The 18,275-nt window shown below is 33.4% G+C and overlaps 1 protein-coding gene across 1 annotated transcript; it reads left to right on the top strand.

Moving 5' to 3' along the window:
- Nucleotides 1-1,036: 1,036 nt before the first annotated feature.
- Nucleotides 1,037-16,893, top strand: LOC149805111 (NADP-dependent oxidoreductase domain-containing protein 1-like). Its single transcript, XM_089947443.1, has 5 exons — nt 1,037-1,239; nt 4,388-4,584; nt 5,555-5,893; nt 8,892-9,081; nt 11,705-16,893. The coding sequence occupies exons 1-5, from the start codon at nt 1,037-1,039 to the stop codon at nt 11,874-11,876; spliced, it is 1,101 nt and encodes a 366-aa protein (XP_089803569.1). The 3' UTR covers nt 11,877-16,893.
- The last annotated feature ends 1,382 nt before the right edge of the window (nt 16,894-18,275 follow it).

The following is an 18,275-nucleotide window of genomic DNA, read 5'->3' as shown; positions in this document are numbered from 1 at the left end:
GCCTTGTTATTTGTTATGATAAACCCGACGTCCTCTTTTCATGACCCAGTTTAGTACCTGGCTATCATTATTAAAGTACAACATCATCAATAATTTTCGTTTGGAAGTTTATATGATGATATTTAAAGTGCAGAGCATTCAAACTTCAGGATTAAATAGGCTTTGGTTAAACTAGTTTAGTATCAAAGTTTTTAGAACAACATTACAATTCAGTTTGAGTAAAAGCGCCTACATGACATGTGTGACTTTTTTTTTTTAGTGTCATTTACGAATTTGATCAAATTTATTCTGTGTTTGGACCCTCTTTTTGCCTGCAGAGGGAACATTTTACATGTTTTCTACAAATACAAACCAAGTTTCCTATTAACAAGGAGATTATATGATCTCACACCTTGTTTGCATTTTTTAAATTTCAGTCGGATAATTAGAATTCATGTTAAATAGTAGTCCAACAACGTAAGACACATCACCCGATATTTTGATAGCACTAAAACAAAAACAACATGTGATATGTCTTACATAGTAGGACTAGTTAAATAGTGCAGTGCATATTCTTCGAAACTATGAAGCTGGGGTGACCGTATGTTTATAGCTATGATATCGTAGCATCGAAGTGATCCACGGTGTACGCGTACTGACGTAATGTTACTAGAAGCCCTATGTCATGGTCGGGTCAGCACGGATATATCAGTAAGGTAATAATCGAATATAGATTTAAGATGTATACAACTTTAGTCCGTATAAACTGCATGTGAACTTGATGCGTCATCCTTACATAGGAAGTACTCTTAAGCCACCATTACTTACTTTTCCTTCTATCTTCTTTAAAAAATATTTGTGTAAAATATTTTTTGTTGTTGTTGTTTGTTTAAAGTGAACGTTATTGTTTTTCTTTCTTTCTTCCCAAGATGGGAGAGTTATTACATTTTATCATAGGAAATGTATTTCCCCAGCGTAGTCTATATTTGAATTGAACTGTTCATCACGATTAGGATAATGTACGAAGGCTCCCGAAGCATTGGCTTCCGTAGTTACAATGGCGCTGGCAACGCGGTTACAGAAAGCATCTGCTGAACAGGTGCCTGTAGATATTACAATAAACCTTCAGACGTTACAGTTTCAAAGTGCATTGACAGAAGAAGAAAAGGAACTTCTTTTTCTACGAGCCAGGTCGCATGCACTCACAGTGTTTGCATGTGCACACGCGACATATCTTGTGTCAATTTTGAATGAAGCCAGGTATTCGAAAAATTCCATCATGCATATGTTATATTTGTCAGCGATTTCTCTATCATCTTATAACATGGCAGACACACTGACTGTACTGTGTACATATTTTCTTCGTTATTTAGTGTGTAATTGGTGACGCAGTTTACTCGCCTACTTCAGACTGTTGGTAGAACGAGCAGTATGACTCGAAAATAAGCGACGTTTTCGCAATGATTGTTTATTAAGCTAAATCTTCCGCAAAAACGTCATCTAAGTTTCTGAATATAGCCGATATCAATGTTGTCTGTGTGAAGTTTTTAAGCCCCCCTACCTAGGATGAAAACGGGTTCAAAGAGAATCCACCTTTTCAATAACGTCAAACGTGTGCACTTCGATCTATGTCATCTTGATTCCCTAGCTACACAAACCAGCACCTAACAACAGTATTCTTCCCAGACAGTTATGAAGGCATGTCTGATTTTGTGCATAAAGATATCCTAAAACATCACATTCTGTTAGGTATGTCGACCACACAAGACCGCATTCTTGAATTTTCCACATTTTTTTTCTTTAAAGAAAACGTCAAAAGCATAAACCAACTTTGTTATTCTTTATAAACAAATAGATCCATCAATAAACAGATGCTTAAACAAATGGATACCCAAAAATGTGGATACATGGATGACTTTCAATTTTCTTGGGCTGAAATCAATCAATAGATATTTAAGTTAAAAAAACCAATAGTTAACATATAATTTCATATTTATAAAAGCATTTAAACAATACATGGTTTATCATTTAACACAAAGTCATGTTCTTTTAGGTATATGTTTCATGTTAATACACTAAAGGTGAAATAATGTTTTTGAACAGTTCTTGCTTTCATACAGTATGATCCTCTGTCCATCATTATTAGGCCGATAAATCAGCCCTTCACCAATGATGATGTTGATTTTTGCGTGAGGGGCTGATATCACCTATTCATTAAAAGTTGCAATTATCTGTATTCAAATTTGACTGCACACATCGGTGTACATTTTATACACTTACCGGTATTTCTTGTGGCTGTGCAGCTACCGTCAGCTGTAGAGTTCTTTTGGTGATATGTACATTATATTTCCAGAGCATATCATACATTAGGTGACTTGTGAATCCACCTGGAATAGCACAACTCTCTGTTATGTGGCCATTTTGAATTTTGTGCTTGATATGGCTGTTATCAATTACTAGTATGTGTCTTAAGTGTATGCAGGTTTGTTCTGGAAAGATTTGCATGCAGCAAAATTGCACATTTTAATGAACAGGTCACATCAGACCCACATATCGTCCATCAGTATCAACACAGATTTGGGGGGGGTTGATTTATCCAACTATATCATCACCTGCACTATAAATACAATATTTGACCTTAGTAATTAATATTGGTTTTCATTTGTCTTTGGCACAAGCACTTGCTTTTGTGAAAAGTATTTGTACATAAAAGTTCTGACATAATGCTCATGCCATGAAAGTTTTAAATTTCATAACGGATAATGATAATGTAACCTGAAGCTCATTGTCTGGAAATGCCCTTTCAAGATGATAATCTTGGGTATGCCATACAAAATAAAAAATTATTTAAAAAATTACAATGTTGTCTGTTTATCAGAAAGAACTATTTCAATTTTATAGTAATATGCATAATTGCAGTTGAACTTCACTTTTCCATTTTTCAACATAAGCCATGGTACTTTATCTTTTTTGCTATAGGGGCACTTGATTCAAGTATAATCATTGTATCATTTCAATGAAGTAAATATCCTTATGATTAAATCAGATTTTTATTCTGATACATGTTGGCAGTGGTTTGTTGATGAAGCAAAATCATGGTGAAAGGTGTGTGTGGGATATATTGTATTTTATTACACAATCATGACATCAGTGAAAACAGCGGATATTAGATTTTTTTACAAAATTGTGTGGAATTACTCAGCTTAGTAGTTTGCTCCTGTATATTTGACACCAGATTCTTAAAATTTAAAAAAAATAACTAGCCAAAGACCCATTCTGAATAACTTTACAAAAATCTCAGTCAATAAACACAAAATAATTGTCTAAAGCTAAGATGTCTAAAGCACAGATATCAACAGATGATTGACAGGTCAAAGACCCTTAATGACATTATATGGCTGTGCAAGACCAAGGGGTGAGTGTTACCAACAGTTAAATCAGGACTACTATTTGATGCACATCTTCATCTTGCAAGTTATATTTAATTGATCCATTTAAAAATTATGGCAAAAATGTTTCTAAATTATATCTTTGGCTGATAATAAGTCACCATCTGTATTTTAAAAACTTTATTAGGCTGGAATGAAATACTTCAAATATTTTCAATGTTTACTGATCCACCATCAAATAAGGTATTATTACTAGGAAAAGAACATTCAACAGACTTTGACCAAATTTAAAAAAGCTTCCAGGCATTTAGGAATTTCAACTTACACTAATGGTGCTAATCCACCATAACATATGCCATAGTTATGTAAAAATTGAAAAGACTTTTAAATTACTTCTCAAAAATTGCTAGACTGAGTTTAACAGAAAGTGTCCAGGCAAAAAGTGCTTTAAAATTTGTACATACAATGGCAATTCACCTTCAAAAATGACTGATATTCCTAAAATAGAAAAAGCTTTAAATTACTTCTAAAAACTCAAGTTTGACATCTGTCTGCAATTACTAAAATAGAAACGTTTATGAAAGACTTTTAAATTTGTTCAAAATGATGCCAATTGGCCATCAAATATGGCCTCATTTCTAAAAATGGAAAATCCTTTGAATAAAGTCGAATACCACTAACAGAATTTTACCAAATTTATCAAAAAGTATTCTGAGATAAAGGGCTTCTCTGTTTATACAGATGGTGCTGATCCGCCATAAAATGTAACTGCTGCTGCTAAGCATAAAAAACCTTTAACAGGTTCTTCTGAAAAACTACTCAATATAATTTGACCAAACTGGACAGAAAGCATCATAGCTTGGTGCCAATTCAGACTTGAGTAAATGTCAAATATGGCTGCCATTACCATAAAACAAACAAAAACAAACATAACATAAGCCACCATCTACTTTTTAACAAATTGATTAGGCTGGAATGAAATACTCCAAACATTTCCTATGTTTTATTTGACATTTCAGGCAAATGAGGACAAGACTTAAGATGCCAAAAAAGCCTTCAGTTCGCATTCTGAGTGACAGGGAGTCTCTTGATCCAGTGAAAGTTGGAATCTTGGGATGTGGACGACTTGGGAGTCAACTGGCACATTGTTTCCTGACATTTGGAAACATTAATCCCAAAGACATCATAATTTCTACAAGACGTCCCGAGATATTAGGTCAGATTTCATTCAAATACTGTAAAATTATAAATTCTAAATAATTATGGGGAAAATAATGCATGGTTTGGGAGTAAACATGCAATTTCTTCAGGATAAAATTTAATTGCATCACAGTTTACCATAATCAGCAATCAAAATATAGTTCTTTTATTTTTTGGATTTAATGGTAATTGGTTACCCATGAAAACATGAATCAAAATGAAATCCTTTACAAATGTGTCTGATATTACATCACATGTATTGTAAACAAAGATTTTTTTGTCATCCTTGACGAGGTAAATAAATATAGGGATAATAATAATAATAGTGACCTTATTTAAAGAGGGTAACACAATTACCTAAAAACTAATCTACCTTGAGGCTCTCATACAAAGGAATTTATTTATTTTAGCTGCATCTCTGAAGCCACTGGATATATTGGGTTTTGAAGAAAGAAATAGAGTGGGCATTTCTAATATCAACTGGAATACTATTCCAGAGCAGAGGTCCAGAGTATTGGAAACTTTTTTAAAATAACTCCTTATTTGGTTTGGGAATTTTATACTGTTTGGTAGACATGGATCACAGGTGGGGATAATTGGTTTGAAAGGTTTTTAAATTAAAGTGAGAGTACATATAAAATCCCATGCATTACATTTGTTAAAATTTCAAAACATTTGATTAAAAATGAATTGCAGGATACATTCATGTAAGTGAATCATGTCATTCATGAGGAAATTCTGAATTCACTTGTTAATGCAGTAATCTGATTTCTGATTTTCTGCATGGTCTGAATGCACTTACATTTAAATTACAGACTATTACAGAAATACATAAAATATAATTATTAAAACAAACTGCAAATTAAAGTTGCAAATATCAAAATGCAGCTGTGATGAAAAATTAAGCCTCATACTTGCCAGCTGCATGTTATGTTGTCTCAGTCACCTACAATCAGCAAACTGTTCTCATTATGTTTTCTTTTCAGAAAATTTGATAAACAAGGGTGTTGACTGTTTCCATGACAATGTCAAATTAGTGACAACATCACATATAGTGTTTCTATGCGTCCTGCCATCTCAAATTCCAGCCGTGGCAGAGGAAGTAAAAGGTCATATTCCACAGACACTGTTCCTCTACAGTTTTGCCAGTTCATGTCCAGCAAAAAAACTGGTACAAATGTTTGGGACTTCCAGTATAATCAGACCTGACTTTGTCTGTAGTGAGGAAGGTAAGAATTCTGAATGGGACTACAGTTCAGATGTCAGTATGGCATTAGAACATAAAGAAGTTATACTGAAAACGTGTCCATTGGCACCAAAGACAGGTAAGATCACTGACATTCATTCTCTTACAAATTGAAAAAGATATCACTGACATTCACTGTCTTACAAATTAAAAAAGATATAAGAATTTATGGCTTCCATCAGTACATGTGATTAGTAGTTTATGAATATGCATTTTATTTTCACTAATAGCACAATAGAGTCATGATTTTACATATAGTATAAATAACCTTCATTACTAATTTGTTGTTAAAAAGTTCTAGTTTTGAAATGTTTTCATTAATATTTTCAGATTTAAATGCATCTTGCAACTAAGGTATTTATTCAATTTAATATTTAACTCAGCTGGCCATATGACCGTTTGTCCCTCATTAGCTGTGGCATCCCTCAACATTTGCTTTTGTAACTAATTTCAGCTTGGCAAAGAGCATCTTGGCTTGAAGGGTTTTAAATTTTGTACAAATGAGTTTGGTCCTCTGATAAACTTTACTGTTGTTACTAAGCCAAGAAAACCTTTAACAAGATTTTTAAACATATTACTCCACAGAATTGACCATATTTGGTAAAAAGCTTCCTTGCATAGTGATTATTAAATTTTCTGATCCATCAAATAAGGTAGTATTAATACAAATAAGAAAAGAATATTAAACAGAATTTGACCAAATTTAAGAAAGCAACATATCATATAGGACTTTCTTTGTACAAAATTGCTGATCCACCATTGAATGTGCCATTTACCAGAAATAGAAACACTTTAAAATGAATTATCATCAAAAATTGATAGACTGCATTTGATCAATTATGACAGAAAGCATCCAGGCATAAAGTACTTTAAAATTTTACATGTGATGCCAATTTACTTTCAAATATGACTGCTATTCGGGAAACAGAAAAAGCTTTAAATTACTTTTCAAAAATAAAGTTGACATCTGCTGTTAACTACATAGCCATTACTAAAACAGGAAAACTTATAAAAGATTTCTTTCCAGAAACTCATAAAGAATTTTACAAACTTTTACAGGAAACAATCTTCTATGAACTACTTTTAAATTTGTTCAAATGATGCTGATTGGCTATAAAATATGACCTAATTTCTAAACATGGAAAATTCTTTAAACAAACTTTTCAAAATCCACGGAACAGAATTTTAACAAATTTATTAGAAAGAATACTGGGATGTAGGGCAAAGCAAAAGTTTATGCATGTTAAGAATTCCCAGTGCATAATTTTAACCATCTTAGTTTGCTTTTCATAGAGATTTTGGTGGATTTTAAGAGGGCATGCACTGGTTCCACATAGTTCCCTTCCCCCTCCTCCCCCAGTCTGCACCTGATTGTGTTCATAGCATATGCAATCAACAGCTAGTCCACTTGGACTTCTTGTTTGTAAAAAATAGCAAGTCTTTTAATTATGCAATAGAGAATAAAAGGTATTGAGCTAACTGTCCATAAAGGTGATGGATCAGAAGTCCAAATGTCCCCAGAAAAAAATAACACATACTCAAGCAAAATTGTTCCTAAGTTGAAGCTAGAACTGTACCAGGTTGTGGAGAATATTTGGGAGCAATTCACATCTCAGCTAAGCTATCCATGTCCCCATCAAGCACTCAGTTGAAACATACTCAGGACACAGTGTAACCAAGTCAGAATGTACTATAGTTTAAATATGAAAGTTGACTACATGTCAGTAATGAATAGAAAAAAAAAGGATCCACATTTTTGATCCATTTGAAACTTGCAAATATTTAATAGTGGCTGGATGATGCTATTCATTCATTATTCTAGAATTTTTCCTGCAACTGTGTTTTGGTTTCTTCTATTTTGACATACTTGACTTTGTCAAATAGCTATAGCTCTCTTCTACCCATTGGGTTAAATTTGCCCTTAATAGCTCTCTTCTACCCATTGGGTTAAATTTGCCCTTGATAGCTCTCTTCTACCCATTGGGTTAAATTTGCCTTTGATTATATGTACATGTAGGACCATTCTGATAAATGGCTTCACTCAATTTTTCTCTTATACCATTCGAGATTAAACTTCACATTACAGTCTCATATAAATGAATCTATTTTCAGTCTTATTACCAATAAGGCAAACAGAGTACTTTGACAATATATTCAATACTGATAAAACAATTGTTATGTATATTTAACTTGTATTGTTTGTTGGTTTTTCTTAATGATTATGTTAGGTACAGTTGTATTTATACTTGACGTTGTCCAAAATGAAATTAATGGTATAACTGACCAGTGACATTTATTTTGTAAATAGCATCATACATAGCTAATATTTTGCTATCATTGTGGATTAAATATTCAGATCATAGTAATAGTAATAATGCTTACTTCAGTTTGAGTTAAAGATGAAGTCATGACCGTAGACATTTCCAGAATGTATGTTGACAGAGGATTTTTAGAAAATGGTAATTGTGACCTAGATGAAATAGAGGGGTATATCTATATAATCTTTTCTACCTAAGAATTATTACTTCTTGCCTTAACATCTGAAGCAGAATCAGACTTATTGTTGTGTTCAACTTTTAACTTGGGTGGATTTATTTATTCATATTATTATTCACTAGAATTACAAAGAGTTCAATAATATTCTTGGACTGAAACGTTAATTTGGAATTATAGTGAATTAAAACAAGAATATTTTGGATTATATTATTGTATATATCAAAAGGTTGTTAGCACATAGCCACACTGCAGGCCATTAGCACATTCAAGATGACAGGAACAGCAACACATTTAGTGTTGGAATTTATCTGGAATACCACTGGAATTCAATTGGAACTTCATACATTTGGACTTTTGATATAATTTTTAGGACTCTTTGGGATTTTACTCAAAGTATTGTAAGTTCCTTTTAAAATGTTTCCTTTGGGAAATAATTTATTTGTTGAATTTTACAAACCTTGTTGATTTTCACTCTTTTGTGTTACTTAGTTTAAGACCAAAGAGTTGATATATTGTGAAAACATCATGTGCAAAATATAGTAATCAGATTAAAAAATAATATAGACTTGTATGTTTTACAGACAGTGTTGTCAGTGTTCCTGAGAAACTTGCTGAACTGATAACTTTCATGCTAACCAACATGTGCACTCAAATGAAACTGAATAGGCAGGAAACAATGGATATGATTCACAAGGTGATGTTCCCAACAGCCAAAACAGATCTTCTACTACAACAGGAATTTGTGAAAATGACAAACACTGAGGAGTCGGAGTAAGCATTTAATAAATTTCTACTAAACTACCGTTTACTTGATTGGTCAGTGTGTCTTTAGATCAAAAGATTTGCATATGAAAGGGAGGTGGCTGTATTTAAAAGTAGGTAGGTAGATTTACATGACAACAAGTCCAATAAATCTGGTTGGAAACAGGGCAAACGGAACATAACATCATTAAAGTCTCATACCAAATCTTGTTTCAATCCATGAAATCCTTCAAAACATATTAAGCACCAACATACTGAGAAGGGATTTGTTTTTAAATTAAAAAACATGTCTTTTGACCTCCCTGTCATTCTGTTACACTGATACTTGGCAGACAAATAAAAAAAAGAAAAATAGCAAGGTGAATAAAATTTTGTAAGGAGTGTGATATAGAAAGCTCTAAATGTTTATATGACATAAATATTTCTGGTATCCCTGAGCCAAAAACTTGACCCAATTCTGATCAGGGCCCCCGAGTGGCCAAGTGGTCTAAAGCGCTCACTGTTCCAGATCACTGCCATCTCACCTCTGTCTACGAGGGTTCAAGTCTCAGGTTCGGCTAATATGGGTACATGAGAATGCTTGCCAGTAGCTTCTCGTGTGTTGGTGGTTCTTCCTAGGGTTTTCCAGGGCTCTTCCTCCACCAGTTATACTGGCTGCCATGTATAGCCTATCTTGTGCTGAAAAATGGTGTTAACCCCTACAACAACAACAACAACAACCTTTAACATATTTCCAAGTTCACTAGTTGATAATTTGAAAGAATAACTGTAAACTTGTGGATAACATAACTTGGACACTCTCTGCAATGACAAATGTCATATTTTGAGGGACATAGGTGTGATAAATAACATATTTTGAGGCACATAAGTGTCTGTAAAGAGTGTGTGTGATTTAGATTTTTAATGTAGTCTAACCCTACCTGTCAAAATAAAGGGAACATATCATAATTATTTAGGTACTGCAAGTAAAAAAAAATTCACAAACCTATAAATTTATGCAGATCTAAAGCAGAAACAAAATTTTAAATTAATATTTATTTTCATGGATGTCAAAACAGTGTCTGTGTGTGTGATTAGGATTTTTAATGTACCTTTAACAGTTTTTCAGTCATATCGCTACAATGTTTGCAGTGTGGCAGTTTATTGTGATGTCTAGCACTGGGGCATCATGCCGCAGACTTGTAGCATAATGTCCCACCCAGTCACATTATCCTGACATCAGGCCAACCAGTCCTAACACTAACCTCTTAATGCTAGGCACCAAGTGAGGCAGCTGTTATTACCATTTTTGTAAGTTTTTGGTATGACTTGGCTGTGGATCAAACCCACAACCTCCCACATCCGAGGTGGACGCTCTAACCACTAGGCCACTGGAGCTGTATGTCTGTGAAGAAATACTAAAGTTACAGTGAAACCTACAAACAATACACAAGAGATCACTTGAATTTGTCCTTCATGAACAGTTGTAGTTCATATAAGTTTTTAATAGAGATTATAGATAGAAGAGAAGGAACTCATAAATGTTGTCATTCAAATGCAGGTGTTCATTATATGCAGATTTCTGATTGGGGAGGTTGATGAATTAATATATTGCTTACATGACAAGTAGGTCTCCCCATCACAATACATAAACTCCAGCAACATACAGATTCTTATGTTAAAAAAGCTACTAAAAACTCTGAACAATTAGATCTGTGTTTGTTAAAATGTATACCTCCATTGTAAAAATTTGAAACGTATTCCTCACAATTTGTACAAAATAAATAATTTAATTTCTATAAAGGATTGAAAATTCAAAGATGTCTTTTATAGGTGTATACTGTATAATGATGCATAACAAATTTAAACTATCTCGGCTGGTTTTTGCTAAACTGTTCTAGTTTTCTTATGTTTTTTTTTGGCTTACTGGACCGATGACTTTCAACTCCAGATGTTCACATTTTTCTCCAACATTTGTCTGTCTATGCACTGTTTGGACCAGTCTGCTTTAGATCTTTTGACAGGAAGTAAAAAATCTTGATGTAAACTTGGCTTCCAGAACCAACATCCTTTTGCCTTAAAAAGGGTCCTGGTAATCTTGCTTACTGATAATTGTACTTTCGAAATATCAGACTAATAATCCAAGGATCATGGGTCTGATACACATCCAAAAACTTTTAAAATGTACAAAGGTGAAAAAAGGTCACTTTTAGTACAGTTACTCCCACCAAAAATATGGTTGGACATAAAAGAAACTGCACATAAATCATATCCTTTTATGAACATGTGACTTTGAATATACCAGTACCACCTTATAATGAGAGCATCTTATAATGTGGAACATGACTACACTTGCCTTGTAACAGGAACTGTTACAATGAAGGGCCATATAGTGAGAGAGTACTGCATCTTATATTTAACAACGACTGTGTACTAAAACATTTATTTACCCAGCTAAAAGGAAAGTGATATTGCTGTATTAATTTCTCATAAATAGACCAGAATCCATTTAATAAGATATAATCAGAGATCACCATATATTGTTTAAATAACTGTAGTTTTATGTACATAAAAAAATTGATATTGATTACACATAACACCTTTTTCGCTATGCATGGATTTACATGTACATATATTATTTTCATTTTTAAAGAACCTTTCCACTTTTCAACCTGCTGAAGATATTGGACAAGAACACTGCTGTGCTGAAAAAACTGAAGCAAAGTCCCACCCTCAGGCAAGCCTTTGTGGACAAGTATTGTCATGTCTTTGAGGCGTATGTACAGCAAAAAATCTACGGAGATTTGTATCAGCTGAAACAATGACCTTCAACTTTCAGAACAAGTACAGAAAAGTTATAAATCATTACAGTTGGAAATGTGGTACTACAAGTAGGTATCAAAATCTAAAACAGAACATGACAGTTTCAAATGTTAAGACTGATAACAATTTTATTTATTGTTACATTGTGAACTGTAAATAAATGTAGATGTCTTTATGGTAAAATGATTTTGCTAAATCAATGTACAGCTCAAATGGTAATTATTAGCACATGATCAATATAATTTCACTCTTTAATGAGGTGTTTTATAATGTTATTAACTTATGGAGAATCTTGATGTAAACTGACATGGTTGTGACTTGTGTCTCTTATTAAATAATAATACATAGAAATTAATGTGGTTTTAATACCCACAATAACAGTTCTGTGAAAGAAAACAATAATATAAAAACAAAGTTTACAAGATGTTTGGAAAAATTCAGTTATTTACATACTGCCTAAAAATGGCAGCAAAAGTTTTCTGTTGTAAAAACCGATATAACTGCAATTATTGTGTCCTACTGAAAAAATGAAATCTTTAACATATACATTGTTGTGTAATGTGTCAATGATCTTCATCCTGTTCAAAATTTAATGAATTGGTTAATTCTATTTTAAGGACAATTGGTGACACTGAACTTTTTCCCCTAAGTACCACAAGAAAATGTACATCAACCTAAAATTGTTTCCTTATCAATGTAAAATACTTCAGCATTGTATCCTTTCTTAATTGTGAACTTATCTGTTGTTATATAACTATTATTTGCAATAGAATTGAAACAATAAAGGCCATACCGTTCCATAGGCAATATTAACAACATAGGATGTTGCATCATACTTAAATTTCACACAACTATTGAATCTTCATAGTAATAATATACCTTGGTAATCAAACTTGATGATTAGGTAACACAAAATTGATACATCCACCAATTTCAGAGCTAGTGACTTCTTTATTAGCTTGCTGATTTTCTAGTCAGTTTATCCTCAACAAGTGCAGCCATGGTTGTTTTTAACCAACATATACATGTCATATGTAAGACCTTGCTTTGCTTAGTTCTTTCACAAATGAATACAGACACAAATTTACCATTAGTTTACCCCTAATATTTGCAGAAACTTAACAAATTGTCAAAGAAATAGAAATGGTTGAGGGTTGTTAGTAATTTAAAAAATAAGAGTTGGAATTCTAATCATTAGATGTTGAATTTCACATTTTTCTTCTAAACACAATTGCAATTGATAGTGCATGTTTATGCCGATGTAAATTTATTGCAGTTATAAAAAGCCAAGATAGATGTATTATGTAACTATTATTGAGGGGTATCCAAATACATGGTTGTCATCATAAAATTTCTTTTTGTGCAACCATTTCCTATCTACAATGCTGCATGGGGAAAAACACTTATTTGATAAAATAAAGAATTAAAATTTCGATCTTTAGACAGAATTAACTATTTTGTTCGCAGTAGAACTAGAGTTGCCCTGATTTAAATCTTGATAATTTCATAAATGTTTGAATGGATTCATTTGTAGTCCAGACATTTGTTACAGCCAATGCTATAATCTGGCCATACCAATCATGGCAGCCTTAGAATTTTTGACTGGTGAAAAACATGGGGGTGCTTGACAGGTGAGGTTGTTCCCAAAACTGTAGCCAGTAACCCTCGCTTACAATGAAAAGTACCCACCCATCATCCACAAGGAATGCACAGCAGGAGTTGGTTTGAGCCCAAGGCTGCCACTCCCTCTTTGGGAAACGAAGGAGGTGTAGAAAATTTCCTCCTTGGGTTTCTTCAGCAACTATGCCATGAAACTAATGTAGTGGGCAGACTGCATAAATGACAGTAGAGTGGGAAAAAGGGGAACTCAGTTCTTATCCTTATTGCTGTATTGTGACGTTGTGAGTAATGACCATTGAATAGATGGCAGTCAGTACAAGATGATCTGTGGCCATTGATGGGTACAATGTAACTGGTCATCAGGATTAAAACACTGATGACTGGTCAGTAGGCTCTGACCAGTTACTTGTATAAACCAACTTGCAGGAGGTGCAACATGCTACCAAGGATGTGAGGCATGCAGAGTTTCTCCATCACATGAGGAAGCAACATGCTACTCTGAATGTGAGATGTGCTCAGCTTCTCCTCCATCTCGTTGGGGAGGCAATGCACTCCTCACACATCCTGTCCCACCTTCTGAAGGGGCCTCATCTGTCTCTGAAGAGACTGGTTCCCATAATCTCCTGGGACCTGGGAATGCTCTTTCACCCTGAAATGGTGATCATCTTGCAGTGAGAAACCTGAAAAGTGAGGCATGTGATTATTTTCCACCCTTAGTCTTTAACCCTTATTAACATGCTATAGTGAACATTAGAAGGCGGGCACTCCTTAAATATTCATTTCCAAAGAAAATGGTGTCATAATCTCATGGGATCTAGGAGCATTCTTCTGACCAGAATAGGTAATCATTTTTCATTGAGGGACTCTGCAAGAGAGAACCTGAAAATTCTGAACAAGATGGGGTGATATCTGCAAGATTCCAGAATCAGCTGACCATAGTTACAAAATGTAGTGGTTTTACCTAATGGCCACACATCTCCACAGACTGTCTTGACATGTTTATCTGAAATATAATTTCTTGCAAGTATACCATAAATAATGACAATGTGCATATGCTATGGCACAGTAAACTCATCCGTTGTTTATTTGGATTGTGCTGAGTACACCACAGTGGGTAAAACGAGGTAAGCAATGAAAATTTACTCATCTTCAAGTCAAGATGTTCAGTTGTTAAACTTTGGAGGCTCAACTTTAGTAACAGAACCTGTTGCAAACACATACACAGTAACACTGCAAGTTACAGAAACAAGTATAAAATACATGAAGAAAATACAGAATTTGGTACTTAGACAATAAAGGGAAGGAATACATAATGCCTACAATGTTAGAGTTTATTGCAACTTTCCCATAATCAGTTTGATATAACAATGTAAGAGTACTGAAACTCTTTGGAAGTGGGATACATTGTGTGTCCCATGTGGTCCTTTAACAAGCAACATTCTGATAAGATGTTGGTTAATAAGTATGAACAAGGAATAGACATAATGCTGAGATATTAAAATATTGTTGAATGAAAAACTGCACTGCAGTACATGACTATCAATAGTCCATTTTTCTCTTGTCACATAGTGCTCATATCTCTTAACATGCCATATTTGAAAAGATGACTGTTCTGTACAAGGACAAGTGATGTTCAAGAGTGGACTGTGTCATGATGACAATTCACCACTGTATGGGAAGATGTATTCACATAAAATAGACAAAGTTTTTCATCACAGAAAAAGAATAATATACACTTGTTGTATAAATTTTTCCTTAAAAGGAAACTTGTGCAAGCCTTGTTTCTTTTTATTGATAAATTTATACATCTCGTATATCATTGATACCGCATACATACTATACATATATTGTATTTATATCACATACAAATACATATATTTGCACATGAAATGGAGTTACGATATGCTCCTGACAACTGTGTATTGACTGAGTGAATGAACTCCTCACATTCCTGCAAGTGTGTCCGCTACAAAATATAGTTCTATGATTTTTTTCTTCTTGTTCACAATCACATAGGCAAATAGATAAGTTGATTGTTTTCTTTTTCAGTTTTTGTTTATTCACATTTGTTAAATCAATATAAGACACTCTTATAATTTAAACATGAGATATGGTTTTTATGAAGAAAGTAGTGCACTGTAAACATGGTTAGCTTCTTGTACACTGAACCTGTACTGTCAGGCATTCATGTACTGGCGTATAGAAATTAGCGTGGAATAGAAATCAAGTTAAATGACGAACCAACAAGAGGTAATTAAAATATTTTAATATATTGACAGTTCATCTAAGTCATTATTCTTCATTAATTAGCATTTCTAAAGACTATAAAATTCTCTCTCTCTCTCCTTTGGACGGCTTGGCTAACATTACCATCATTCATAGGTCCAGTGATATAGTTGTATGACACAAGCAAAAATCCCCATTGCTCATATTTTCATGGATTTTCGCCTGTATCTTGCTAAGATAATCCAAAGGGGGGGGGGGGCAGGGTGACCATTTGGATATTTTTATATTTGATAATTAATAATCTATTTTTAGAACATTATAATAGATTTAAGAAACAACAACAAAGGATTAAAACACAATACAGTATGTGTGCCTCATAACCAACAAATTTAACATGTAGGCCTAGTGTCACTGGCTATTGCAACTATTTATCATTGACATTATGAACACTAGATAGAACCCAAGGAAAGCGTAAACATACTGTTACAACCAACCAGATTACTGTAGGTTACTTAGTACAAGTTCAGTTTTAATGTTTTCATCCAGCTCAATATGTTTTTCTCTCTCACTCCAGATTTGTGCTTATTTTGTCATTTACGCACGAGGGGAATGGAAAAAAGAAAGGATTCCAATGAAATTGTGTACCATTTTAATATCATTTAGAAAACAGAGACTATTAATACTCTTTATCATTATTTTTATATGTCATTTATGATTAATGAATGAGTAGAAATTCATAAGTGATCTATAGGCCTGCGGTTGAAAGAATGTTTATATATTCGTATTATTGCGCCATGGGCGGATCACAATTTGATATACCAATAGTATTGGTATATCAATTTGCTTTATACCAACACTTTAAAGGCCATGTTATTTTTAATGTATGTGGTGTATATATATATATATATTCTTGCTTTTGATATTACTCATGGTTCAGGTTTAAGACCAGCTTAAAATAATATATATCTAACCTGTTTGATTATATTGATGTAGTTCTCACTTCATTTGTTTCATATAATTATGTATATATCCAGTGATAAGTGCTATCCTTCTTTCTGTCAATAGGTTTATAGGTGTCAATTTGTTATTATAATTTCATATATATAACTTTCAATTTGAAACAGAGATCCAGTTGTTTGTGTATATAATGTACATTAAAGTCCTTACCTTTGATCTTGTTCCATCTTTTATTGTGTGACTATAGAGGTTAGAGTTCTGGTGCAAGAGAGCTAGGAAACAGGGGCCATTACTCATAGCATGGCTTGAAATTCTGGTTGGAACAAAGTAGAACTCTCTAAACTGTTTATTTTTATTAGTGTCATTTTATAATAATTATGTATCCAAACATATAATGTGGGATCTGTTGGTTCGTGTTGTGCAAAGATTGAAGTTGTAGCAACATACATGTGATACAGCAATATATCTCAAGTATCTAGGCTGCTCTCAGTAGATGATGTCTGTAATACAAAATATCTTCTCTCTGAAAAATGCCTTCTTGACCATGGTGGATTTTCTTGCAAAATGGGAGATTTTCATGGCTTGTGGATTTGAAACAGATTTGGTAATTTTTTCAGATTTACTCATCTTTTGAAAAAGAAAGAGAATATTTTGGTAGAATTGATTTTGTCGGTGCTTCTAGTTCCCCCCACCCCAATAATGTCAAATCTTGAACATTGATTGACGTTCAACTAGATGACAGACTACATGTAGATCATGCTAAGATATAAGATATATTTGTTATATTACAGGTATATCATGCATGGTAGCATGTGAATATATGTTTATTCCGACCAAAGGTTTGAGTTTGGTTTATTTTGGTGTTTTACAGCATACCCACACAGGTATGTTATTCAGTGCTAAGGCAACTGAAGTAAAGTGCTTTGCCTAGGAACACACCACAGTATATGACCTGGGATGATCCAATGGTAGTATTCAAACTTTTGGTAATGAGTGCATTAACCACTGAACTGAATCATGTTTCCTTCGGATTGAAGGAAGGAAGACAGTACAAAAATGAACTAGATTTCAGACAAATTAAATTATCCCTTTGCCCATACATACATATAAGGACACCTGTACTTCATTTCAATGAAGCGTGTTTTGACACTTCTACTGGATGTGATGTAAGTGCATTTGGAAATTCCTGCCATATCTCTGTACAAGACCTTTTAGATGCCCGTAGTAAACAGCTGCCATTTAAATGGTTAATTCATAGCATCACCTGATGGGAATATCCCATCTAATAAAACAAATTTTCTGGAAGTTTCTATGACATCAAAACATGTGTTATTATATTGAATGAATCCTCCTTAACAGCCACTAAGAGATAAGAAGACACTGGAAAATCCCACATAAATGCAAATGACTATCACTATTTTGCCAGTACAATCATGGAATCCATTTCATCGTATCAGTGTATAAGGATTAAATTTTATCTCAAGACCTTGTCAGTAGTCATAAGAAAACTTGTATAAATAAATCACAAATTACCTACACACCAATAACAATGATCACTGATTCTCAACCTCAACTTTATTGAATCAAATAGAATTAAG

This window comes from Sinohyriopsis cumingii, chromosome 2, assembly GCF_028554795.1.
Source record: "Sinohyriopsis cumingii isolate HCF-2022 chromosome 2, ASM2855479v2, whole genome shotgun sequence".
Classification (NCBI taxonomy): Eukaryota; Metazoa; Mollusca; class Bivalvia; order Unionida; family Unionidae; genus Sinohyriopsis; species Sinohyriopsis cumingii.
The sequence above is the reverse complement of the archived record's forward strand: the minus strand, read 5'-3'. Positions and strand labels throughout refer to the sequence as shown.

Bases quoted from the DNA above. Each gene is read 5' to 3' on its own strand.
- LOC149805111 (XM_089947443.1), top strand. From the start codon at position 1,037: ATGGCGCTGGCAACGCGGTTACAGAAAGCATCTGCTGAACAGGTGCCT. The intron at 4,585-5,554 runs GTCAGATTTCAT...TTTTCTTTTCAG, and splicing joins AAGACGTCCCGAGATATTAG to AAAATTTGATAAACAAGGGT. The intron at 5,894-8,891 runs GTAAGATCACTG...TATGTTTTACAG, and splicing joins TCCATTGGCACCAAAGACAG to ACAGTGTTGTCAGTGTTCCT.